The sequence below is a fragment of the Aethalodelphis obliquidens genome, unplaced genomic scaffold (genome assembly GCF_003676395.1).
Source record: "Aethalodelphis obliquidens isolate GAN/ISIS:26980383/991018 unplaced genomic scaffold, ASM367639v1 scaffold21, whole genome shotgun sequence".
Classification (NCBI taxonomy): Eukaryota; Metazoa; Chordata; class Mammalia; order Artiodactyla; family Delphinidae; genus Aethalodelphis; species Aethalodelphis obliquidens.
The window spans coordinates 3,517,863-3,544,120 of record NW_020837965.1 but is presented as its reverse complement, the minus strand read 5'-3'; the positions used below and the strand labels follow the sequence as shown (position 1 = coordinate 3,544,120).

The 26,258-nt window shown below is 41.2% G+C and overlaps 1 protein-coding gene across 1 annotated transcript in view; it reads left to right on the top strand.

Annotated features, from left to right (window-relative positions):
- The window catches only part of ALKBH1 (alkB homolog 1, histone H2A dioxygenase), a 32,304-nt gene extending 13,775 nt beyond the window's left edge, over positions 1–18,529 (top strand). Inside the window, exons 4-6 of the mRNA XM_027120179.1 lie at positions 5,290–5,380; positions 13,872–14,065; positions 14,897–18,529. Of these exons, the coding sequence (XP_026975980.1) occupies positions 5,290–5,380; positions 13,872–14,065; positions 14,897–15,302 (691 nt within the window). The 3' untranslated portion in view covers positions 15,303–18,529. The remainder of the gene's footprint in view (positions 1–5,289; positions 5,381–13,871; positions 14,066–14,896) is intronic.
- Positions 18,530–26,258: the final 7,729 nt, after the last annotated feature.

Here is a 26,258-nt window from a genome sequence, read left to right as displayed (position 1 = left end):
CACACACACACACACACACACACACACACACACACACACACACACACCCCACCCCCGCCTCTGGCAACCACGAGTCTGTTCTATTTTAGATTTTTTAGAGTCCACATAAAAGTATGATCGTTTGTCTTTCTCTGATTTATTCCATTTAGCATAATGCCATCAAGTTTCATCCAAGTTGTCACAAATGGCAGGATTTCCCTTTTTTATGGCTGAATAATATTCTGTGTGTGTATCACATCTTCTTTATCCATTCATCTGTTGTTGGACCCTTAGGTTGTTTCCATGTCTTGGCTGTTGTAAATAATGCTGTAATTATTTATTTATGCAAAACAGTATAGAAGTTTCTCAGAAAATTAAAAATAGAACTACCATATGATCCAGCAATTCCACTTCTCAGTCTGTATCCAAAGAAAACAAAATCATTATCTCAAAAACATACTTGCACCTCCGTGTTCCTCAGTGGAACATTATATACTAAGATTTAATGGAAATAGGGTTTGGAGGAAGAGGAGAATGAGCAGAGGTGATCCTTAGTGTAGTTTGGGGCTTATTGTTTTTGAAATGCCTGTGGAGTATCCACATGGAGATGTCTAGTATGCCTTTGGAAATATGGAACTGAGCTTAGGAGCATAATGAGAGAGAGGGAGAGAAACAGAGATAGATATAGATGTGGGAGTTACACATGAAGGCCATAGTGAAGCAAACAGTGGGAATAATGTGTTTTTTTGTTTGTTTATGGAAAACATACAGAGAAAGGCGGCAATTGGCCCTAGGAAGCATCAGCTCTGGGTGGGAAAAAAGGTACTATTAGAAGCCAAGGCAGGGAAGTGTTTCCAAAATAAGAGAAGGACCAACCATGTCTGTAGGCCTGGGATTTGACAATTAAATGGTATAATTGAAACTAAACTAGTTTTGGTAGAGTGGTGTAAGCAAAAGTCAGATCTCAGAGGAGGGGTGGGGGCAGCAAATATTGAGTCCTTTTAGGAACATTTAATTGTGAAGAGAAGAAGCAATGTGGAGCAGAGGGAGGCAGGACATATAGGGTATCCGAGTAAGAGGTCAAGTTGAAATGATGTTTTCTCAAGTATGTGGAAATGTTGAACATTTTTGCAGATCAAGAGGAAGAAACAAGTACACAGGAAGAGTTGAAAATATGAGAAGAAGGATGATAATGGAGAAGGGCCTCAGAGGCCACATCAGGGAAATGGGAGATAGTATAGGTGGAGAATTGGCCTTAATGAAAAGAAGTAAGACCACTGCTGAGACCAGGAAGGAAGGACAGAGTAAGGATTTCAAAAAGTTTAGAGGTGTAGGGGAGGAAAGTTGAAATCAGTAACTGGATCACTTGATCAGGCCTCTGTATTCTCCTTGTCCTGGAAGGGAGCAAGAGCAGGACTGAGGACTTTGGATAAATGGTGAAAGTTTACAGCAGAAGGTAGAAGATTAGATAAGACTAACATTTGCAAGATAGCAAAAGAGTGTTAAGGTAGAGTTGGATGTCTATTTGCACTGACTGACAGATTCAGGTTGAGAAGGGAAACAAAACTGGAAGCACTCAAATACTGAAAAAATGGAGTTCTAGGGACAGGAGATGGAATTTTAGCTTTAATGGAAATGAGAGACTAGGAAAGGATGAAGGACAGAAAGCTGTAGTCGTGGAGGGAAATATTCAGAGTTGTGAAAGACTCAATCCCTAAATCTTTAAAAATGATCGAAAAAGCAATACCTGCAATAGGATTTTGAAGGTTTTCTGTCATAAACAACCTTCAGACTTCTGCCCTGAGTGAGTAGTTTTGCTTTCACAATGGTTCACTACTGTCCCTTGAGGCAAGAAAGAAAAGTAAATACCAGTGCTTACCCACTGCATAGACAGTGGACAAGCAGGACAGGAGTTCGTTTCCACCCAGTTAGGGTTCAGTTGAAAGCAGTGCTATAGGATGATTGCTGAAAGAAATGCCAACACTTACATTAAGATTTTACCCCTGACAGAAAGTGAGCAAAGTGCTGGGTGGGCACATTCACCAGGGGAGAAGGTGCCAGCCCACCCATCCATCATCCTCCAGCTAGTGCCTGGAGGGGCAGCATGTTTCTGTTTGCAGTGAGAACCAATAATTAGGGTCACACCTGCTTGAAAACATTCTTTTGGATAATTGGGTGAAGATTTAAAGTTAGGTTAGGTGCCAGCATATTCCCTGCCTTCCTTTGGGTGGATAAGTGGCTCCACTGGCACTGAGCCTTCTTGGCTTCTTTTTTGGACAAATCAGGTACAAAAAAAGAACAGCCCACCCATCCTTTCATTAATCCCTCAGTATTTTCTGTTTGAAAAAGATCTGGGAGCATGTGAAACTTGGTTTGGGCCTTATACTATTCACAATGTTCAAGTGAATTTTTTGGAATCTTTGTTAACCCACGAGGCCCGTGGGGACCAGAAAGGTCCCTAAATGGTACTAAGACAAGAAATGTCTAGCACTGGCCAGTCCTTCTCTCACATCTTGAAGGCAAGTGTTACAACAATTGTTGCTACTTTTCCTTCCAGAAATTCTATACAAAGGCAAGAATGGAAGTCAAGTTCTCAGAAGAGGATATGAAATAAGGGATAGAATCTCATACCTACCTGGGTCTAACACAGTACACACACACACACACACACACACACACACAGACACACACACACACACATTTTCACCTCAAAATGGCATACTCGGTGATCACAACTGTTCTTTCACTAAGCGTCTTTAAGCTTTTTTTTTCTTTTTGTTATGAGGACTGGACTTATTGCTTGTGAAAGCATGGCTCTTCTCTGACTTCTTTTGCATCCTGGACCTATCCCCCTCTATAATATAGGCAAAACCCAAAGCCTTTTTTATAGTGATACAGTTAAGGTAGAAAAGACATGTTCTTTTTGGTTTCCTAAAAAAGAAACTAAATTTTAAAGGATATGTTATAGGCTATATGTTCGTGTTTGGTTGTTACTATAATTTTGATAATTTTATTAATACCATAAACCTGTGTTAATTATAATAATGTATACCCTGTTCTTAAAGAACATTAGACCCAATCTTTTGATGAAAAGCAGCTTATTGGTGCCATATCAAATGTCTAAAATGCCGTCAAGTTTTCAGAGCTGCCTTGTTATCTTTATTTGTACAGATCAATCTGATTTGGGGTTCTTTGTCAAGAATAAAATGATCTCTTATTGAGCTAGAAAGAGATAGAAGGTGTTTTGTTTTTTAATTTTGGCTAGAAAAGTGTGGTTCCTGGACCAGCAGCATCAGTATGATTTAAAGAAGCTCAGTACCCAGATTTTTACTAGGGGATGGCACATAGGCAGTCTCTGCCTGACAAAAATTCAGACTCCCAGAAGGGAGGCAGGTGTTCAGCATGAACTGTATTGTTTATACAGACAATGTAGGCACAGTGAGTTCTGGCAATGGTGTGAACCTCCCCAGAATCCAAGTTCCAGATTCTTGCCAAGGGCCAACCTAATATGCAGTGCTTTCAAAGGATAGCAGTCGGACCTGCTATGCTTCTTTCTTCACAGCTGTCCTAAATATATCAGTGTTTGATCCATTCTTTTTATTGAGTTACTGGTCTTGATGTATGTCTGTGTGGCAATCTCCTTAGAATGTAAACTCTTTGAGGACAGATAGCATCTATTCTGTAAACTTTGTCAGACCTCAAGATGAGTGCCACTTACAGTGTGAGCCTGTAATAAATCCTTGGCTTCTGTTCATGCTTTGTGCCTATATTGCCTATTGCATCACTCCTTGTTTAAATGCTGACCATTCTTCAATGCCATACTCAACTCCCCAACTCTGCCATGAAGCCTTAACTGATTAGACAGTTGACTTTGAGCTCTGCTTTTTCTTAATTCTAGTGGCCCTCCAAGTCTTGTGCTATTCAGTTTAGTGCCAAATTTTATACTGCCTTAAATTTTCCCCTCATTTCTTATACTTATCTGTCATCTCCTGTCAAAATATAAACTCCTTAAAGCAGCCTAATCTTTTCTTTTTTAAAGAGCAGTGGTTCCTAGACCCCCCAAAAAATTTTTTTGATTCATTAATGATGTAAATTACATAGAAAAAACAAACTAAATAAAATGATTAGACCTAGCATTCTTGTATTCTTAGATACTTAGAGGTAAATCAAACAATCTTCCTCTTTAGAAGGAGAGTAGTTAGGGAATTCCCTGATGGTCCAGTGGTTAGGACTCCGTGCTTTCACTGACAAATGACCTGGGTTCAATCCCTGGTCGGGGAACTAAGATCCCGCAAGCCATGCAGCGCAGCCAAAAAAAAAAAGAAAAAGAGTAGTTAATCCCATAGATTTGATTAAACAAGGTATAATTACAGAAATGATACCTCCATTTTACAGAAACCTCCTGTGGTTTGTATAAGGGAATGTCAGAGACCAAATCAATTACAGTGGCCCTTAATTGTTAGCTGGGCCTCAGTTATCTAAGTTGTTATATGGGGTTAAAGAAGTCATGTTAAACCAGTAATTTTTGATTGTATACTGTATTTTGCCAAATGTTTTTTCCCCAAATTGCAATTCTGGGAAGCCGCCATTATTCTAGACATAGTTGATAGCTGTAATTAATCACGTCCTGCTTTTAGCAAACCAAATTGAACATGTTCTGTTAGCCAAATTTTCGGTTATCTGTAGGGCTCTTTGTCCCATTTCCCATGGACTGGTAAAGGCATTTCTGTTGTCATTTTGTTTAATTATTATTGAGATGCTGGAAACTCGACATTTAAAATTGATCCCATTCAGCAGAGGATTTAGAACCAACGATTAGAAATCAGAAATGCTAACGTGTTTTAGTAGTATTGTATTCTTTTTTTATAAATTTATTTATTTTTGGCTGTGTTGGGTCTTCGTTTCTGTGAGAGGACTTTCTCTAGTTGTGGCGAACGGAGGCCACTCTTCATCGCAGTGCGCGGGCCTCTCACTGTCGCGGCCTCTCTTGTTGCGGAGCACAGGCTCCAGACGCGCAGGCTCAGTAGTTGTGGCTCGTGGGCCCAGTTGCTCCGCAGCATGTGGGATCCGCCCAGACCAGGGCTCAAACCCGTGTCCCCTGCATTGGCAGGCAGATTCTCAACCACTGCACCACCAGGGAAGCCCCAGTAGTATTGTATTCTTGGTCAACTCATTTCTGTTCTAATTTCCCCTGTGGAGGTCTTGGCTAACAGCTTATATAGAATACCAAATTTAGACTCCAGGATCCATACAACAGGCTATTGCTGCCATTTGAAGTGAATAAATCATTTTTGTCTCCAATCTTTGCAGGTATAAAGAAGTGAATAAACGGAGACCCCGAAGTTTACTAGAGAAACTGCGCTGGGTGACCCTAGGCTACCATTATAACTGGGACAATAAGGTATTAAAATTTTCTTGCTAATTCCATTGTTTTTCCATTTTTATTCTTTTTGGGCCCACATAGTTTGACTTCTTCCTGGCCAAGCTTAAAGTATCAGATTATACATATGTGGAAGGATTTCTTTCATTTATTCCCTCCTAAAATCCTCTTGATATGGTATCTCGAGAGGAATGAATAATTTATCAAGAGAAAATTACTTTTTCATATGTTCTCAGGTTATATTATTTTATCAGAAGTCATTGGTGCTTCTTCTGGGGAGGCTTCAGGGATACAGATTTTTCTTTACTGTATTCAAGAGCAGTTCTCAATTACAGTCTTTATTTCCATTATTATTTAGTGTTTGTTGATCATTTATTTTCTACGTAATATGTGCCTGGAGTAAAAGAAGCTCCATGTGCTTCTGGTATTCTCTTCCATCAACTCACAAAAGAACTTCCAAGATCTAGACGCCTTTGACCGCTGTATAAGGTCTGAGCAGGAGAGAGATGGGAAAGAATGTCCTACAGTTAACAAAGTTCCATGTTTTCTTGAGGTACAATTTCTTCTTTTGTGACCCCTACGATTCAGAAAACGCCTCCTTTATCGCTGGCATCTCAGTGCCTCTTTTCGCAATGATATGTTTGCCACCAAGTGGAAGGACTAATTCTGAGAGTAAACTGAATAAAGCAAATTAGTATAGACCATCTTCCTACTAATCAGTTACTTTTTAAGAGCTCCATAGTTTCAGTCAACCCAGCTCATTAATAAATATGTTAACTACTCAAAATAATGGTAAATGTTGCTCAGAACTATTCATGATAAAATTCTTATTTTCAGTGATATAGATTTAATGGAAAACTAGATATCTGTATTTGGGGAAATGGCCATGTGGTTTTCTTTGGGTTAGACACCTTGGATTTGAATCTTGCCTTCAATATGGATAGTGCCTCCCTCATAAGGTGGTTGTGAGGATTAAATGATTAACACCTTTGTAGTATTAACAACAGTACCTGGCTATTCTAAGCAGTTAAATGTATTAACACCATAAATGTTAGCTTATTGTTTTTTATGATATGAATTTTACTGTAGATATTGTTATTCTCCAAGGAATAAGTTAGCCTCATTTAGTAAGAAAAACATGGAGTGAAAATTATCAAAAGCACTGAAAGGGTAATCAGAAAAAGAGAAAGAGAATTAAGAAAGAAGCGTAGTACATAGACAGTTTGGATAGGGATGAAAGCCCAAAAAGGTAATTCTTATATTATAGCAGAGGCAATCTAGTGATAGAATAGGAGCTCTAAGTGGCTGGTCTTCTGAAGGACTAAAACAAAATGTTAGAGAAAACCTTAAAGTTCTCTAACTACACCCTTAGTTTTCAGAAATTAAATAGGAGCTCTCATATGCAGTTCAGGAAAAGAAGAAAAAAGTAAAACACATTCCAACTGAAAAGGCTTGGCCATCCATCAAAGACTTTTCAGAAAAGTCTTTCTTAATGAAAAGTTAAAGCTCACTTCTCAGCCCTGAACCAAGACGCTGGTGTAGAAGGACGTGCTCTCACTCCCTCTTGTGAGAACACCAGAATCACAGCTAGCTGCTGGACAATCATCGACAGGAAGACACTGGAACTCACCAAAAAAAGATACCCCACATCCAAAGACAAAGGAGAAGCCACAATGATATGGTAGAAGGGGTGTACTCACAGTAAAATCAAATCCCATAACTGCTGGGTGGGTGACTCACAGACTGGAGAACACTTATACCACAGAAGTCTACCCACTGGAGTGAAGGTTCTGAGCCCCACGTCAGGCTTCCCAACCTGGGGGTCTGGCAACGGGAGGAGAAATTCCTAGAGAATCAGACTTTGAAAGCTAGTGGGATTTGATTGCATGACTTTGACAGGACTATGGGAAATAGAGACTGCACTCTTGCAGGGCATACACAAAGTAGTGTACACATTGGGACCCAGGGGAAGGAGCAGTGACCCCAGGGGAGACTGAACCAGACGTACCTGCTACTGTTGAAGGGTCTCCTGCAGAGGCGGGGGTTGGCTGTGGCTCACCGTGGGGACAAGGACACTGCCAGCAGAAGTTCTGGGAAGTACTCCTTGGTGTGAGCCCTCCCAGAGTCCGCCATTAGCCCCAACAAACAGCCCAGGTAGTCTCCAGTGTTGGGTCGCCTCAGGCCAGAAAACCAATGCGGGGCGGGGTGGGAGGGGCGACCCAGCTCCACCCATCAGCAGTCAAGCCGATTAAAGTTTCACTGAGCTCTGCCCACCAGAGCAACAGCCAGCTCTACCCACCACCAGTCCCTCCCATCAGGAAACTTGCACAAGCCTCTTACATAGCCTCATCCACCAGAGGGCAGACAGCAGAAGCAAGAAGAACTACAATCCTGTAGCCTGTGGGAAAAAAAACCACATTTACAGAAAGATAGACAAGATGAAAAGGCAGAGGGCTATGTACCAGATGAAAGAAAAAGATAAAACCCCAGAAAAACAACTAAATGAAGTGGAGATAGGCAACCTTCCAGAAAAAGAATTCAGAATGGTAGTGAAGATGATCCAGGACCTCGGAAAAAGAATGGGGGCAAAGATGGAGAAGATGCAAGAAATGTTTAACAAAGACCTAGAAGAATTGAAGAGCAAACAAACAGATGAACAATACAATAACTGAAATGAAAACTACACTAGAAGGAATCAATAGCAGAATAACTGAGGCAGAAGAACAGATAAGCGAACTGGAAGACAGAATGGTGGAATTCACTGCTGCGGAACAGAATAAAGAAAAAAGAATGAAAAGAAATGAAGATAGCCTAGGAGACCTCTGGGACAACATTAAACGCAACAACATTCGCATTATAGGGGTCCCAGAAGGAGAAGAGAGAGAGAAAGGACCCAAGAAAATATTTGAAGAGATTATAGTCAAAAACTTCCCTAACATGGGAAAGGAAATAGCCACCAAGTCCAGGAAGTGTAGAGAGTCCCATACAGGATAAACCCAAGGAGAAACACACCAAGACACATAGTAATCAAATTGGCAAACATTAAAGATGAAGAAAAATTATTGAAAGCAGCAAGGGAAAAACGGCAAATAACATACAAGGGAACTCCCATAAGGTTAACAGCTGATTTCTCAGCAGAAACTCTACAAGCCAGAGGGGAATGGCATGATATAATTAAAGTGATGACAGGGAATAACCTACAACCAAGATTACTCTACCCAGCAAGGATCTCATTCAGATTCGATGGAGAAATCAAAAGCTTTACAGACAAGCGAAAGCTAAGAGAATTCAGCACCACCAGACCAGCTCTACAACAAATGCTAAAGGAGCTTCTCTAAGTGGGAAACACAAGAGAAGAAAAGGACTTACGAAAACAAACCCAGAACAATTAAGAAAATGGTCATAGGAACATACATGTCAATAACTACCTTAAATGTGAAGGGATTAAATGCTCCAACCAAAAGACACAGGCTCGCTGAATGGATACAAAAACAAGACCCATCTATATGCTGTCTACAAGAGACCCACTTCAGACATAGGGACACATACAGACTGAAAGTGAGGGGATGGAAAAAGATATTCCATGCAAATGGAAATCAAAAGAAAACTGGAGTAGCAATACTCATGTCAGATAAAATAGACTTTAAAATAAAGAATGTTACAAGAGACAAGGAAGGAAACTGCATAATGATCAAGAGATCAATCCAAGAAGAAGATATAACAATTATGAATATATATGCGCCCAACATAGGAGCACCTCAATACATAAGGCAACTGCTAACAGCTATAAAAGAGGAAATCGACAGTAACACAATCATAGTGGGGGACTTTAACACCTCACTTACACCAATGGACAGATCATCCAAAATGAAAATAAATAAGGAAACACAAGGTTTAAATGACACAATAGAACAGATAGATTTAATTGATATTTATAGGACATTCCATCCAAAAACAACAGATTACACTTTCTTCTCAAGTGCACACAGAACATTCTCCAGTATAGATCACATCTTGGGTCACAAATCCAGCCTCAGTAAATTTTTAAAAAATTAACTCATATCAAGCATCTTTTCTGACCACAACACTATGAGATTAGAAATGAATTACAGGGAAAAAATGTAAAACTCACAAACACATGGAGGCTAAACAATATGTTACTAAATAACCAAGAGATCACTGAAGTAGTCAAAGAGGAAATCAGAAAATACCTAGAGACAAATGACAATGAAAACACGGCAATCCAAAACCTGTGGGATGCAGCAAAAGCAGTTACAAGTAATGAAATTGAAACTGTGATTAAAAATCTTGCAACAAACAAAAGTCCAGGACCAGATGGCTTCACAGGTGAATTCTATCAAACACTTAGAGAAGAGCTAACACCCATCCTTCTCAAACTCTTCCAAAAAATGGAAGAGGAAGGAACACTCCCAAACTCATTCTATGGGGCCACCATCACCCTGATACCAAAACCAGACAAAGACACTACAAAAAAAGAAAAATTACAGACCAATATCACAGATGAATATAGATGTGAAACTCCTCAACAAAGTACTAGCAAACAGAATCCAACAACACATTGAAAGGATCGTACACCATGATCAAGTGGGATTTATCCCAGGGATGCAAGGATTCTTCAACATACACAAATCAATCAATGTGATACACTGTATTAACAAATTGAAGGAAAAACCATATGATCATCTCAGTAGAAGCAAAAAAAGCTTTTGACAAAATTCAACACTGATTTATGATAAAATCTCTCCAGAAAGTGGGTATAGAGGGAACCTACTTCAACATAATAAAGGCCATATACGACAAACCCACAGCAAACATCATTCTCAATGGTGAAAAACTGAAAGCAATTCCTCTAAGATCAGGAAGAAGACAAGGATATCCACTCTCGCCACTATTATGCAACATAGTTTTGGAAGTCCTAGCCACAGCAATCAGAGAAGAAAAAGAAATAAAAGGAATCCAAATTGGAAAAGAAGAAGTAAAACTGTCACTCTTTGCAGATGACATGATACTATACATGGAGAATCCTAAAGATGCCACCAGAAAACTACTACAGCTAATCAATAAATTTGGTAAAGTTGCAGGATACAAAATTAATGCACAGAAATCTCTTGCATTCCTATACACTAATGATGAAAAATCTGAAAGAGATATTAAGGAAACACTCCCATTTACCATTGCAACAAAAAGAATAAAATACCTCGGAATAAACCTACCTAGGGAGACAAAAGACCTGTATGTAGGAAACTATAAGACACTGATGAAAGAAATTAAAGATGATACCAACAGATGGAGAGATATACCATGTTCTTGGATTGAAAGAATCAATATTGTGAAAATGACTATACTACCCAAAGCAATCTACAGATTGAATGGAATCCCTATCAAATTACCAATGGCATTTTTTACAGAACTAGAACAAAAATTCTTAAAATTTGTATGGAGACAAAAAAGACCCCGAATAGCTAAAGCAGTCTTGAGGGAAAAAAGCAGAGCTGGAGGAATAAAACTCCCTGACTTCAGACTATACTATAAAGCTACAGTAATCAAGACAATATGGTACTGGCACAAAAACAGAAATATAGATCAATGGAACAAGATAGAAAGCCCAGAGATAAACCCATGCACCTATGGTCAGCTAATCTATGACAAAGGAGGAAAGGATGTACAATGGAGAAAAGACAGTCTCTTCAATAAGTGGTGCTGGGAAAACTGGACAGCTACATGTAAAAAGAATGAAATTAGAACACTCCTTAACACCATGCACAAAAATAAATTCAAAATGGATTAGAGACCTAAATGTAAGTCCAGACACTATAAAACTCTTAGAGGAAAACATAGGAAGAACACTCTTTGACATAAATCACAGCAAGATCTTTTTTGATCCACCTCCTAGAGTAATGGAAATAAAAATAAACAAATGGGACCTAATGAAACTTCAAAGCTTTTGCACAGCAAAGCTTAAACCATAAACAAGACTAGAAGACAACCCTCAGAATGGGAGAAAATATTTGTAAACAAGTCAGCAGACAAAGGATTAATCTCCAAAATATATAAACAGCTCATACAGCTCAATATTAAAAAAACAAACAATCCAATCCAAAAATGGGCAGAAGACCTAAATAGACATTCTCCAAAGAAGACAGATGGCCAAGAAGCACATGAAAAGCTACTCAACATCACTAATTATTAGAAAAATGCAAATCAAAACTACAATGAGGTATCACCTCACACCAGTTAGACTGGGCATCATCAGAAAATCTACAAACGACAAATGCTGGAGAGGGTGTGGAGAAAAGGAAACCCTCTTGAACTGTTGGTGGGAATGTAAATTGGTACAGCCACTATGCAGAACAGTATGGAGGTTCCTTAAAAAGCTAAGCATAGGGGCTTCCCTGGTGGCACAGTGGTTGAGAGTCCCCATGCCGATGGGGGGGACGTGGGTTCGTGCCCCGGTCCTGGAAAATCCCACATGCCGCAGAGCAGCTGGGCCCATGGGCCATGGCCTCTGAGCCTGCGTGTCTGGAGCCTGTGCTCCGCAACAGGAGAGGCCACAGCAGTGAGGCCTGTGTACCGCAAAAAAAAAAAAAAAAAAAAGCTAAGAATAGAATTACCATATGATCCAGCAATCCCACTACTGGACATATACGCAGAGAAAACCATAATTCAAAAAGACACATGCACCCCAGTGTTCATTGCAGCACTATTTACAATAGCCAGGTCATGGAAGCAACCTAAATGCCCATAGACAGACGAATAGATAAAGAAGATGTGGTACATATATACAATGGAATATTACTCAGCCATAAAAAGGAATGAAATTGGGTCATTTGTTGAGACGTGGATGGATCTAGAGATTGTCATACAGAGTGAAGTAAGTCAGAAAGAGAAAAACCAATGTCGTATATTGACGCATATATGTGGAACCTAGAAAAATGGTACAGATGAACCAGTTTGCAGGGCAGAAATTGAGACACAGATGCAGAGAACAAATGTATAGACACCAAGGGGGGAAAGCGGCGGGGGGGCAGGGGTGGGGGTGTGATGAATTGGGAGATTGGGATTGACATGTATACACTAATATGTATGAAATTGATGACTAATAAAAAAAGAAAAATGAGGAAGAGGAAGAGAAAGAAACAGGAAATAAGTATATTGTTAACATACTGAAATAACAAAAATATACTGAAGCCCATTTTTTAAAATGTGGATGAAAGATTAGTGTGTGTGTGATAGGTTTCTAGTTGGTGTTACTGTTCGCATTCCTGTTAATGGATTGTTTCTGCTGTATAGAATCCTCTGTGCTTTGGAGCAGATGTGTACCAAATTGTCTTTTGTCCCAGTAATAATCACTTACTGAAGACAAAAAAAAAAAAAAAGAACCTCACATCTCTCCAGAGCCATGACCATTGCTCCAGCTAGGTAACACTAGTGGGGATGTGAGACAAAAGTGGATTTTCTAATCAGATTTGAGGTTGACTGAGTAACGGGAGGAATGAGAGAGGAGCATCAGCCCAAGGAAGAGATCAGGATGCTGCTGGCTTACATAGCCAGACTAGCCGTCAGCCTCATCTGCGTAGGAGGCTGCTGCCTTGTCATTCTCCGAAATTGTATATGTTTTGTAGAGAGAGTATTCTGGCCTTTGTTTTTTTGTTTTTTAAGAGAAAAAGGATATTTATGATCCTTAGGTACAAAAAATAGAGGCAGTTCAGGGGGTAAATTGCTGAAAATTACTTCCATTTTAAGGTCGTGCATTGACCACAGTGTAAGTCGGTTTAAATTCAGATGTTTTGAGCATGTCATCCCATCAGATTGACCAGTGAAATCACATGAAACTACGTTGCAGGCTGAGGGGTCCAAAATCAAACTGGCTATAGTATTTGAGGGATGGGTAAATCATGCTATATTAATATTACATGTAATAGAGAACAGACTTGTGGTTGCCATGGGGGAGGGAGGGATTGGAAGTTTAGGGTCAGCAGATGCAGACTATTATATAGAGAATGGATAAACAACAAGGTCCTACTGTATAGCACAGGGAACTATATTCCGTATCCTGTGATAAACCATAGTGGAAAAGAATATTAAAAAGAATGTAGGGCTTCCCTGGTGGCACAGTGGTTGAGAGTCCGCCTGCCAATGCAGGGGACATGGGTTCGTGCCCCGGTCCAGGAAGATCCCACATGCTGCGGAGCGGCTGGGCCCGTGAGCCATGGCCGCTGAGTCTGTGCGTCCAGAGCCTGTGCTCCGCAACGGAAGAGGCCACAACAGTGAGAGGCCTGCATACCGAAAAAAAAAAAAAAAAGAATGTATACATAGGTATAACTGAGTCACTTTGCTGTACAGCAGAAACTGACACAACATTGTAAATCAATCAATCAATATATTACATGTAAATTAGATGATTTTAAAGTGGTAATTAACCTTATGCCACACTTTCCTATTTTCCTGAGATCATTGTTTATTTTTCTTATTCTCCCTACTTTTATCAAAGAAATACTCAGCAGATCATTATACACCTTTCCCTTCTGACCTGGCTTTCCTCTCAGAGCAAGTAGCCGCTGCCTGTGGATTTCAGGGTTTCCGAGCTGAAGCAGGTATCCTGAATTACTACCGATTAGACTCCACACTAGGAATCCATGTAGACAAATCTGAACTAGATCACTCCAAACCCCTGCTTTCGTTCAGGTAAGTTGGGTCTAGGGATTTTGAATTACTTATCAGTTCATTCCTTTTTCTAAAGCACTTTTAAGCTTAAATAAAACATTAGATTTTTTAAATGGTTGGACTCTATAATCTTTCACTTCTGGGCATCTTAGCCATGTATCATAAGTAAAATTAGCCTAGTCCTTTTCGAGTAATGACCAAATTACAATGAATATTTCTGTTTAAGATGCATGGAGTCTGTCTTATAATGAGAGGTATTGTCAGTGTCTGTGGAATAGATAAGTGGTAGAGGCCATAAGGCAAAGTGAGCAACCTTTTTGGAATAGAGGAGAGCAAAGCACAGAAGCCTGAAAAGTTTACTCTCCTTTTCTCCCTAAATGTAAGTTTATATTTCCGCAAAGTACTGCACCTGTATCTCATGAGGAAAGTGCAGGAACAGAATCTTTTATTAATTGCCTTATCTTTAAAGTGAACAGGAATTATAAATATATATTAAAGGACCCAAATAAATTTTAATTTGCTTATTTAATTGCTTCAGATTTTATTTTGCAGCAGTTCTCTGGGCTATAATAAGTTTAAATAACAGATCATGGGCTGGTCGCTCATAGACCCAAGCCAGAAAAGAAGGATCTTAGCATGGTATAAAAAGGAGGATTGGGACTTCCCTGGTGGTCCAGTGGTTAGGACTTGATGCTTTCACTGCTGTGGACCCAGGTTCAATCCCCGGTCAGGGAACTAAGATCCCACAAGGTGCACAGTGCAACCAAAAAATAAAGCAGTGGGCAGTAACTTTCTCAGTCATGGCTAGTAACAGAAACTTACTATTTATATTGTTTTACTTTTTTTTTATAGCTTCGGACAGTCTGCCATCTTTCTCCTGGGTGGCCTCAAAAGAGATGAAGCGCCCACCCCCATGTTTTTGCACAGTGGTGACATCATGGTAATGTCAGGTTTCAGCCGCCTGTTGAACCATGCAGTCCCGAGGGTCCTTCCCAGTCTGGAAGGGGAAAGCTTGCCTTGCTGCCTAGAGACGCCTCTCCCAGCTGACCTCCCCAGAGACTCAGTGGTGGAGCCCTGTTCTGTGGAGGACTGGCAGGTGTGCGCCAGCTACTTGAAAACTGCTCGTGTTAACATGACTGTCCGGCAGGTGCTGGCCATAGGTCAGGACTTCCCTTTGGAACTCATGGAGGAGAATAAAAGAGACATCACCCCAGAGGGTTCCTGCCATCTGGATGATGAGAACAGCCAAGTAAAATGAGCTAGGTTAAACCCTGACTGCTGAGACTTGGAGAGCCCCACTCTTTTACTCAGGCAGGTCTTAACAGTAAATGACCGTGCTGTTTTGTATTGCCGCAGACTTAGCACAAAGACAGGCCAAAAGCAGAGACAGGGAAAAATTCATCATTGATCACACTGTTGCCTTGGAACCCATCCTGAAGAGAAAACTGATTAACCACTTCGGTCAGAGAAGTGCTTGACGTGATCCAGTCCCGGTTAGGTTTTGGCACTAACGTATGTGCGAAGTCCAAGGAGGTATGAGCTCCCACAACAGCCTTCTCAGCCTCGCCGTTATCTCTGAGCAAGGTAGACGTGAATTTCCATGTCTGTGGAATCTTTAAATACCTCAGGTTTTATTGATGGGAAACATAATTCCCCTTCCACCACCCCATCTAGTGATTTGTGGTTCCATGAACCAACCATTAGTCTTACCTTCTTAATTCTTCCAGTCAACACCAAATTCTTTGATCTTCTCTGGCCTTCACAGAAAAATCCTATACACTTAAGACAGTGGAACTGGAAATCGCATCTCCTAGAAAAGACAATCACAGTTATCTCTCTTGCCTAAAGGGTAAATATATATAAACCCAAGGAAAGAGGGACAGTAGTTTCTCCAGATGTCTTTCAGGTCTGTAAATAAACTCTTCCCGTTGGCTTTTAAATGCAATTTTAATTGTTGGACTAAAAAAGTCCTAAGGGTATTCTGTAACTGTTTTCCCCATGAATAAACTTACTCAGTTTTAAATTAAAGATCTGTATCTATGTTTGAGGGTAAGTGATTCTGGGATTCGTTTTTTTCCTATTTTCACTTGCTGTATTCATGCTATTGAAGCCTTCTAGCTGTTTCTGCCCTAAGTATTCTTTGTGGCTGTCTCACAGGAGAGAATATTCCTTGATATTCCAGTCACTGCTGTTTTTGGTATTGTAGACAGTATGGAAAATGCATGAAGCACTGCGTTTAATCTGTGTACCCCCACCAGTTCACCTTGGTACACCCTGAGCCTTTAAGTTACCTTGTCTCGGTGGGCCTCAGTTTCCTCACTCATAAAATGAAAATATTTATTACCATCTTCCTAGATGGATGTTGCTATTTCAAACAATAATGGAAATTTAGTGCTCCTTTCTAGAAACATAATATTGCCAATATTTTATTACTATCTGGACTCTTAGAAACATTCTGGCTTATTTGTTTGTGTGGACGACTGACCAGAAGCTGCTTTGATACCTGCTGCTTGCGACATGACTTGCCAAATTTGCATTTCTCCTCTGTCCTGCCTTTTTTTTCTTACGAGTGTTGAATATTGAGTTTATATTGTAATCCTTGGTAGGTTTTTTTTTGTTTGAAGGAATAAAAGTTAACAGGTTCATCCTTTATGTGTACATACATAGGTTCTAAAATTCGTTCGTGATAGGATAATTTTATATAATTAAAATTACCACTGGAAAAATCCCTTAAATTTTTAATAATGTACATTATATGAACACTGTGTACGTTATATGTGACCCACTGAACACCAACACATGTCATTTAATAAATCCAGCAGTCAGCTTATCTTTCAGCATTAGAAGATTGCTCTTTAGTCAGTTATCAGATGAAGGTATTGCCTTGTGTTCAGGGTCAATATTTTACAAAAAATACATGTTCCAACTGTAAACTCACACTCCATCAAGCAAGATATGTATGCTGTGAGAAGCATGTGGAAACTGAGGCCAGCCAAGAGGATGGAAGACTCCTGTCTCCCAGCCCACGCTTCCTCTAGGGATGTGCTCCTGGACTCATTTGTGGGGTGGAGAGGGTTGAGCAGAATTGTTTGCACAGTTCACTTCTCTCGTTTTTATGTATATTTCTGTGAGGCACATATAGTTGAAGATGTATATAATGCAACTATACTTTGACAGCAGAAATGATACAGCTCAAGGAAAAAGGAAAAGTTGGTGATTTTTCTACATTTAAATGAGGATGATCCCCCCACCACCACCAAGTTTGTTTTAGTTGTCTACCAGATGTTTTCTAAGTCAGGTGTCAGCAAACTGTGAGCTACCCTCTGTTTTTGTACTGCCCGTGGACTAAGAATCATTTGTACATTCTTAACTGGTGGGGGGAAAAACTCAGAAGAATAATATTAGTGACACATGAAAATTATATGAAATTCAAGTTTCTGTGTCCATAAATAGTTTTATTGGAACACAGCCACACTAATTCATTTCCAGATTATCTGTGGTTGCTTTCATGCTAAAATGACAGAGTTGAATAATTGCAACAAAGTCTAAAAGATATGATCCAGGCTGTACAGCAAACATTTGCCAACATCTAGAAAGGAAACAAGACCCCTAGAAAGGAGCCTGAAACCAAGAGAAAACATCAAGGGGAAGATATTTTGTTTTCTTTATTATTTTATATCAAAAATGCCAGGGTAGATACTCTGTGTTCTAGGATGTATATGATATCAAGAGTGGAGTCACAAATAGGTCTGGGGAAACTGGCACTCATGCTCTGCAAGTGGCAGTGTAACTTGCTATATAACCTTTAAGGCTCAGTTTGGCATCATGTAACCTGTAATTCTGTTGTACATCCCAGTTGGGCCAGGGCAGGCCTGAATGATGTTCCCTTTTCCTCTCAGAAGGGTTCTGGTTTGATGATAAATTATATGGTCATCCTAATAATGTTCTAAAATGTGTACCATTTGACCCAATAAATTTCACTTCTAGTTGAGTCTAAGGAAGTAATTAGAGCTGTCTGCAAGATTTTTGTATAAGAATGTAATAGTCAGTTTGAAATAAGCTCAATGTCCAGCAACAAGGAGTTGACTAAATTCATGTATGTGTTCAATAAATGGTTATTGAGCACTGTTCTTTGATTTGCACAAAGTACCCGCTTTTGTGGTGCTTATATCCTAGTGGAAATGACATAACCATACAGAGGAAAACTATAGCCATTAAAATTCATGTTTTGGAAGAACAAGTAAAGATATGAGGAAATACTTGTGTTTAATGAGAAAACCCAGTTATGAAACCATGCATAGTAACCTAATTCTGTATAGATTGTTTATATATTTTTTTAAAACTGGAAGGATAGGTATACCAAAGTGTGAATGATAGTGGGATTATAGTTGATGTTTCTTCTATTTGTGCTTTTCTGTATTTCTATTTTTTTTTTACATTGAAAATTTTTTTGTCTTTTTTTTTAAATAAATTTATTTATTTATTTATGGCTGCGTTGGCTTCGTTGCTGCATGCAGGCTTTCCCTGGTTGCGGCGAGTGGGGGCTACCCTTTGTTGTGATGCGGTGGCTTCTCTTGTTACGGAGCATGGGCTCTAGGCGCGCGGGCTTCAGTAGTGTGGCACGTGGGCTTCAGTAGCTGTGGCTCCCGGGCTCTAGAGCGCAGGCTCAGTAGTTGTGGCACATGGGCTTAGTTGCTCCACGGCATGTGGGATCTTCCCGGACCAGGGCTCGAACCCGTGTCCCCTGCATTGGTAGGCGGATTCTTAACCACTGCGCCACCAGGGAAGTCCCTGAGTCATTTTTTAAATAAAGAATACATGCTTGAATTTTTTTTCCAATTAAAAAAAATAGTCCTTTACCTTGTAATTCTGCCTCTACCTGAAATATATTAGAATGCAAATCTAGGAACATCAGCATTGTCTAACAAGAAGAGCTTGTTGGGCTTCCCTGGTGGCGCAGTGGTTGAGAGTCCGCCTGCCGATGCAGGGGACACACGGGTTCGTGCCCCAGTCCAGGAAGATCCCACAGGCCGCGGAGCGGCTGGGCCCGTGAGCCATGGCCGCTGAGCCTGCGCGTCCGGAGCCTGTGCTCCGCAATGGGAGAGGCCACAACAGTGAGAGGCCCGCGTACTACAAAAAAAAAAAAAAAGAAAAAGAAAAGCTTGTTGGAGGAAACTATTTTATGTAATAAGATACTATATAACCACTATCAATCACGTTTTAGGGACATATTCAGTAATCAGAAGAAATGCTCAATATGTTAACTGAGAAAAACAGCTTAACAGAATGCACAAGCATTTTACCAGTGCTTTTTGTATGCACAATTTGTATGCACAGAAAAGGCTGGAGGGTTATAATCTTACATCTCCCAAATTTTCTGTCGCCAGCACAAACTGCTCTTTTGAAGAAGGCCTTTGTGTTGCTTTTTTGGAAGGGGCAGGTAAGGCACACACTGCACTCAGCAGCAGCAGCTTTGTAGTGTCCACTCACCTTTTTAACTGCCCTCATCAGCTCCGTTCCAGTCTGAGGCCCTTTCATCTGGCTAAGATGGATCTTCTCACTACTGCTTCCTTATTATTTCAGTAGAGCCTCTTGCCCGTTTCCAGCACCCTACATCAGATTTTTCCTAAAGCATCCCAGGCCTGCAGTGAGACAGATGTGCTGAACAGGACAAACTCAGCAAGACTTGGCTTGCCACGTTCTAATTTTCCCAATTCCTTTTTTACTAAGATAAGCTGGTCTTACCCCTTTTCTGTTTTCCCTTCATCTAAAAGGTTGGTTTATTAGAGTAGGGGAAAAAAATAAAACCCTAATATCCTAGGTAGATTATACTAAGGCAAATTAGAATGGTAATGAGGTGGAAGGGAGCCCGAGGAATGATTACTGATCTCAGTGTGAATGAGGGGCTGGCAGAGCTAGGCAGGAAAGACACCTCACCTGTTTTCTCCTGCTTCGAAGATTACAGTGGAAAAAGCAATGCAAATCTAGTTTCTTAGCCTGCGTAGTAAATTTTTATTGACAATCCTTTTGATCAACTATCCTATCCAAATTTGAGCCCTCATGGAAATGAGTTTGTTGGTTCTCAATTAGTTTTATTGGAAAAACAGATTTCTAAGAAGATGGTATAGACGATGGAAAGTGAAATAGAGTGGTTATCAGGAAGGCTAAATTTTAGTAAAGCTCCAACACTTAGCTGGGTGACCTTGTATAAGTCACTCCACTGAGCCTCAGTTAACCTTTTTGAGCAACCCAGTTTTCTCACCTTTAAGGAGGTTTGACCAAGTAATCCTGTGTTACCTACCAGCTCTGCAATGCTGTTCTTCTAAAATGAGAAATTAATCTCAGAGTTTGGCCTAAACAGCAAGGCTACCCAGTAAGCAGGATTGTTGGTAAGGAAATCAAGTGTTAACCAAGAGAAAGAGGAGGGTAAGGAGGGATTAGGGAAATGCAAATTAAAGCAATGAGACGTAAGTAAATTAGATGTTTGTACCCATCTATTTGGAAAATTTAAGGAGATTTTAACCTCTTGACTGTTCTTTTTACTTCCACCCTATTTCTTAATGGTCAGTATGGCTCTGCTCTCAAAGTATCCAGAGTCTAATCCCTTCTTTTTGCCTGTAGCGCCCTGACCCAAGCCACTATCATCCGTCAACTGGATTATTATTGCAGTAGCCTTCTGACTTCTTCCATGCTTGTCCCCACCTTCTACTCCTATAGTTTGTTCATAGTTTATTCTTAACTATGGCCAGAGAGAGGCTGTTAACACCTAAGGCAGCTCATGTCACTCTGGTGCTCAAAACTTTCTAATGTCACTTGTTGCACTGAGTAAAAGCCAAAGCCCTTTTGGTTGACTACCAGTCCCTCGCCATTCTCGCCCCCCATTTTCTCTTGGTCCTCTCGCCCACTCTGTTCAAGCCACACTGGCCTCCTTGCTGCCCCTCTGAACAGACCAAGCACGTACCTGACCTTTGAGCTGGACTTGCCTTTGCCTAGAACACTCTCTTCTCTGAGATTTGTACTTACTTCCTTCAAGGAAGGCTCAGAATCACCGGGGTGAGGCCTGCCTTCACTATCCTATTCAAAATCTCAACCCCACTGCCATTCCTCATTTTCTTTACCACACTATTTTCCATAGCATTTATGACATAAAACTTCATTATAGGAAATAAGGAAATAATTTCTTTTTAATAGTAATTTCTTTTTTCCTTATTTTTAAGAAATAAGGAAAAAATATTGTTTCCCACCACTAGACTCTAAGTGCCCTGAGGCAGAGGTGTGCCCTAGTTTTCTAGAACAGTGCCTGGCACATAGTAGTTTCTCACTATATATATACTGAATGAATGGATGGATGCCAGTGTTGGTGGGATGTGTGAAAATGAAATTTACATTGATAAAGCTATTATATTATCAGTGTTTAGCTAAATTTTGACGCAGCAATTCTAGGTATCTCCCCTATAGAAATGCCTATCAGGGACACAATGATATGTGTAAAAAGATGTTCATTACAGTGTTCAAAATAGTGGAAAACTAGAAACAACCCAAATGTTAATCAGTAGGGAAAGAGTTATTTGAATTATGGTTCATACACACTATGGAATATTAATACTATGGAGCCCTTCACAATAATGTACTGACATGAAAAGTGCTCCAAGGGACTTGCCAGGCAGTCCAGTGGTTAAGACTCTGCGCTTCCACCGCAGGGGACTCTGGTCCAGGAACTAAGATCCCGCACGCCACACAGTGGCCAAAAAAAAAAAGTGCTCCAAGACAGATTGGTTATTGAAAAACATGAAATAGCAAAACTCTATGTACAGTGTATGAATTAAAATGTAAAAACTAAACAAGACTATTATCTGTATATGCACGTACATGTGTGTAAAGATGGGGGAAAAGATACATCCAAACATAACAGTGGGAAGGAGAGGGGCTGGGCGGTGGTAGAAGGGACTTTTTACTCTATAGGCTTTTGTGAGGTCTGATTTCTTTGTAAGAACATATTTATGTATTATTCATATAATTTTTTTAATTATGCATGGCAAACCCTATAAAGAATTATATGCAGTAATGAAAAATGGAGGAAATACATCTCCAAACTCTCTGGAAGTTTCCTATTATAAATAAGATCGGGTACTGTGTTAAGTGATGCAGAAAGCAGCCAGTTTCAGCTGCTCCCACAAAGGCTTTAGTTCTCGTTTCTGGGTTGGGATTCTCCATGGGCTGACTAGGGAGTGTATGATCCTATCCATCCAGGCAAGAGAATCAGCCTCCGTCACGTTTGTGTCTGTCCTAAGCTCAGCTCGCCACGCCTGGAAACCCTGTTCTACCTCCGCCATGGAAACACCAGTGTGGGCTTTGCTTGCTAGGGCAGTGAACAGTCAGCCTTAAGGTTGAACCAGTTGGCGAGGGCCACAGTCCTCCCCTGAAAATGATTACTGTATTCTAGGGATATGGCTGGCTAGATAGCATTGAAGTCCTCAGGGCCCTAAGACTTATTGTTTATTAGGTGAGGGGAAGAGGGAGGAGAGGTAAAACCTGCTGTTGGGGCACACGGGTGGGTGTTCGTGCGTGTGTACCTTTCCTGGGTTCAGTGTGTGTTCCCTTTTGGTAGATGTTAACTGTCCTGTCTCCAAAGTGAGATTAGGCCTGAAAATGAGCCCAACTGATGGCCGGCTGCTCCCATTTGCTCCCATCAACAGGAATCAAGCACTTCCTGAGAGCCACCAGATAGAGGCCCTAAACGTTTTGCCTTCGTTTTTAAGAGGTGCTCAACACCAAAGGCTCTGATCTCAACAGCTGTAAAAGAGTTAACAAACCGCCTTGCCTGGGTTCTGGCCATGGAAGAGTCTTCTCCTATCTCTGAAGACAACCATGCCATGTCTGTGTCATTATCCAACTACTCCTGCCTTTGGAGGGGTCACATGGTAGAAGAATTGCCTACAGGAGTTGTAGAAACATCAGTGTTGCTGCTGTCTGTCAAGCAGCAGCCCTTGTTATTTATTAATCCAGCAACTTTATTAAGCATCTATGCAGTGTGAGTCACTGTGTTATGTGAATGCGATGGGCATTGTTCCTGCCCTCAGGTCCTACAGTACGTGGGAAAAATACCTCTGTAAACAGGCAATAAAGTATGCTGTGATGAGCCAAGTACAAGGTGCAACAGGAGCGGCATGTAACAGAGAGCTGGAAGGGAAAGGCTTCCTACAGGAAGGAACATAAAAGCTGGCAAAGAATGAGCCGGACGTAGCTTCACTACCCTCCTGTGTGGCTAAAGGCCATTTATTATCTCTTTTGTTTCTTTGGTCTTGTGGGAATAAAAGCATCTGGAAAACTTTTGAGGACTTTTTCAAACCTTAATAGTTTATGATTCTGTATGATTCATTCGTTTTGTTCATAGCCCTTAGCAATGTCTGCTGTCATGTCCTTTGTTCACTCTATTATATGTGTCCTCCAAAGAACAAGCTCCCTAAGGGCAGGTTCTCTTCTGTCTCGTTCACTGATATTTCCCTAACATCTAGAATACTGCTTGGTACGTAGCTGCTCAATAAAATACTGTTGGACAACTGAAAATTTTCCAGGCAACCTTTTTTGAGGAGTTTACTGCTTATCCTGAGTGGGAATGTGGCTAGAAAAGGCACTTCCAGCATCATCAACCAAACCCTATCCAAGTGCTCCTCATGCCTTAATCAGGGACCATTCCACTGCAAGACACAAACTTACCAAATTACAAAAAGCATCTGAGGGCAGGAAATGCACAGAGCCTCCCTGAGAACCAGAAGCAGGAAAGACCCGTGGACCACAGCAACTGCCACATTTCCCTCCCTCAACCACCCTCTCTGGTCTTGACTTCCCTCTGCCTGTGTCTGCTTCCTGGGACTGCAGACCCTCTTTGCTGACTTTACTTACACAAAGCTGCCCCCAAGTTGCACCTTAAACCTTCCAGGCTGTTTGCAAGTAGATAATTAACCCCCATCCAGACTGCTGGAGGAGAATCTGCTTGGTATTCTACATGTTCCCCCTGTCCGGTCAGCTGTGGCCAGGGACACAGGGATACTTTGCTCATCAAAATCAAAGGAAGGCTAATGGGTGGAAGGAAAGGAAATGATTAGCAGAAGAAATGATTGGCATCTCTACTGACATTCGTTGTACAAATTTCCTTCTAGAATGAAGTGCTGGAGAATGTCAACCCCAGATCACTGGACCCAGAGATAATAGAAGGGGGGGCCTATCCATGGCTGTCCCCAAGCCCCTTCACCAGAGGCTACTCCCAGGGCCTTCCCCAGACAAGATTCATCAGTGCCCCCATGACACCTCCCCTGCTTATTACCTCTTGGGCTTTGTGAAAAGGTTGGAGATGAGGCATCTGCTGCCCCCGCACCCCCATTGCTTGGGAGACCAGAGGTGATTGAGGCGCTTTCAGCCAGAAAAATATAATTTAAGGGCTTGGCATCTGGCTGGGAACAGAGAGCTATGTTGCCATGGCAATGCCTCGCTTCATTTAACAGCAGCATATCCCTGAGTTTGGTCACATCCACACTCAGGCACATGTAGCTCCCTGTCAGCAGCCCCCGCGATGCGCGCACGCGCACGCGCGCACACACACACACACACACACACACACACACACACACACACCCCTCTGGCAGAAATCCCTCTGCAGAAGCAAAGCCCATTCCTGCGCCTGCCTCCCCATCGTAGACACCCAAGCTCATACCCTTTCCTGCAACACCTCGGCCAATCATGTGGACTCCAAAAGCACCCCCAGACAGCACAGAGCCCTCCAGGGAATTTAAAGGGCTACATGAGTGCAGAGCCCCCATACAGGTCCACATGGAAGCCTGCCAGGGTCCATATGCTTTCCTCCATTCCTAACACAGAGCCATATCTCCATCTTCCTTTATAAATCTTTGTGCGTCATCTCCAACCCTTTCATGATGCCCAAGAAGATAAGAGAGAGAGGAACAGTGGTGGCCGGTGCACAAATGCTTCTTTGTTTTCTAGAGAGGAAAGGGGTTAGGCCAAAACCTTGCAGATATTTACCCAGAGGCCCCTAAGCACCTACTGAGGTTCTGTCCCTGCCCCTCCCTTAACTCAGGCAGCAGTGGACAGGATGGATCAGGGCAGGGAGACTTGAAAGCACGAGGATGTTCGTAGCAATGATATTCGTGGCGGTGAACAATCAGAAATAACCTAAATGTCCATTAGTAAGGAACAGGTAAATAAATTTAGAGAAAGAGCAAAGAAAGTATAGCTATTTCACTAGGTTCCCTATGATAAGAAATAAATGTAATCAGACTTTGAAATAGCTGTATATGTGAAATAGATGTGCATATTATTACTGAGCTATCAAAATGGATGACAGGATTTTCTGTTCTCTTCTGGATCTCTGCCACTGCTTGCTGATCATTAAGTAATTTTCAGAACCACATTTTCACCCATAAAATGTAATGATTCTCCTTGATGAGGTCTTTGTGAAAAAAAAAAAAAAAGAAGAAGATTGATGATTTCACACTTATACAATATTCCTGCAAAGATGGTTTGGTCCATCGGCACTGATGATTTAATAAAGCAGTGCCCCCAAGGCTAGGAACAACAGGGCAAGCTAAAGAGAAAATAGAAAACCTCAGTCTCAAAATGGCAAGTTTGAAGCATCGTGATTCCCAGCATGTCCTGAGTGAGGGCCTGTTATATGCAGAGCACTGTGCAAAGCATCAAGTTCCCAGGACACAACAGGCATAAGAATAACACTATTAGAAAGATGCCAGGGGTGCCAACCCTAGAGGGAAGAAAGAGGTCACAGGTCACGTGCATGGGATAGGACCACAGACAGATAGAAAGGAAGGATATGAGGGAGGGAACTTCTTCCTCACTCCTGACATTTCCTCCCGGTGAAGGAAGCTTGATTAGTGGAACTTCTGGAACTCTCTCTGCCCCACTGCTCCTCCTGCCCTGGTGAGTAGAGTGGTGAAGAGTGAGTAGAGACTGACTGTTAATTTTGGAAAGAATATTTGGGCATCCTTGACTCGGCCCACATCTTGTCTCCCTTGGGTGTGAGCCCACCTGTTGAGTAAACATTCTTCCCACCTTCTTGCTTTTACTCTTATAGGGCAGGACCCCTCTGCGAGGGGAAGGACTGTCTCCACTCAGTGTTGGGATTGGGTGGGTACGTCTGCTTAAATTCTGGGTCTCAGTATTAGCAGACTCAGTTGGCTAAAGA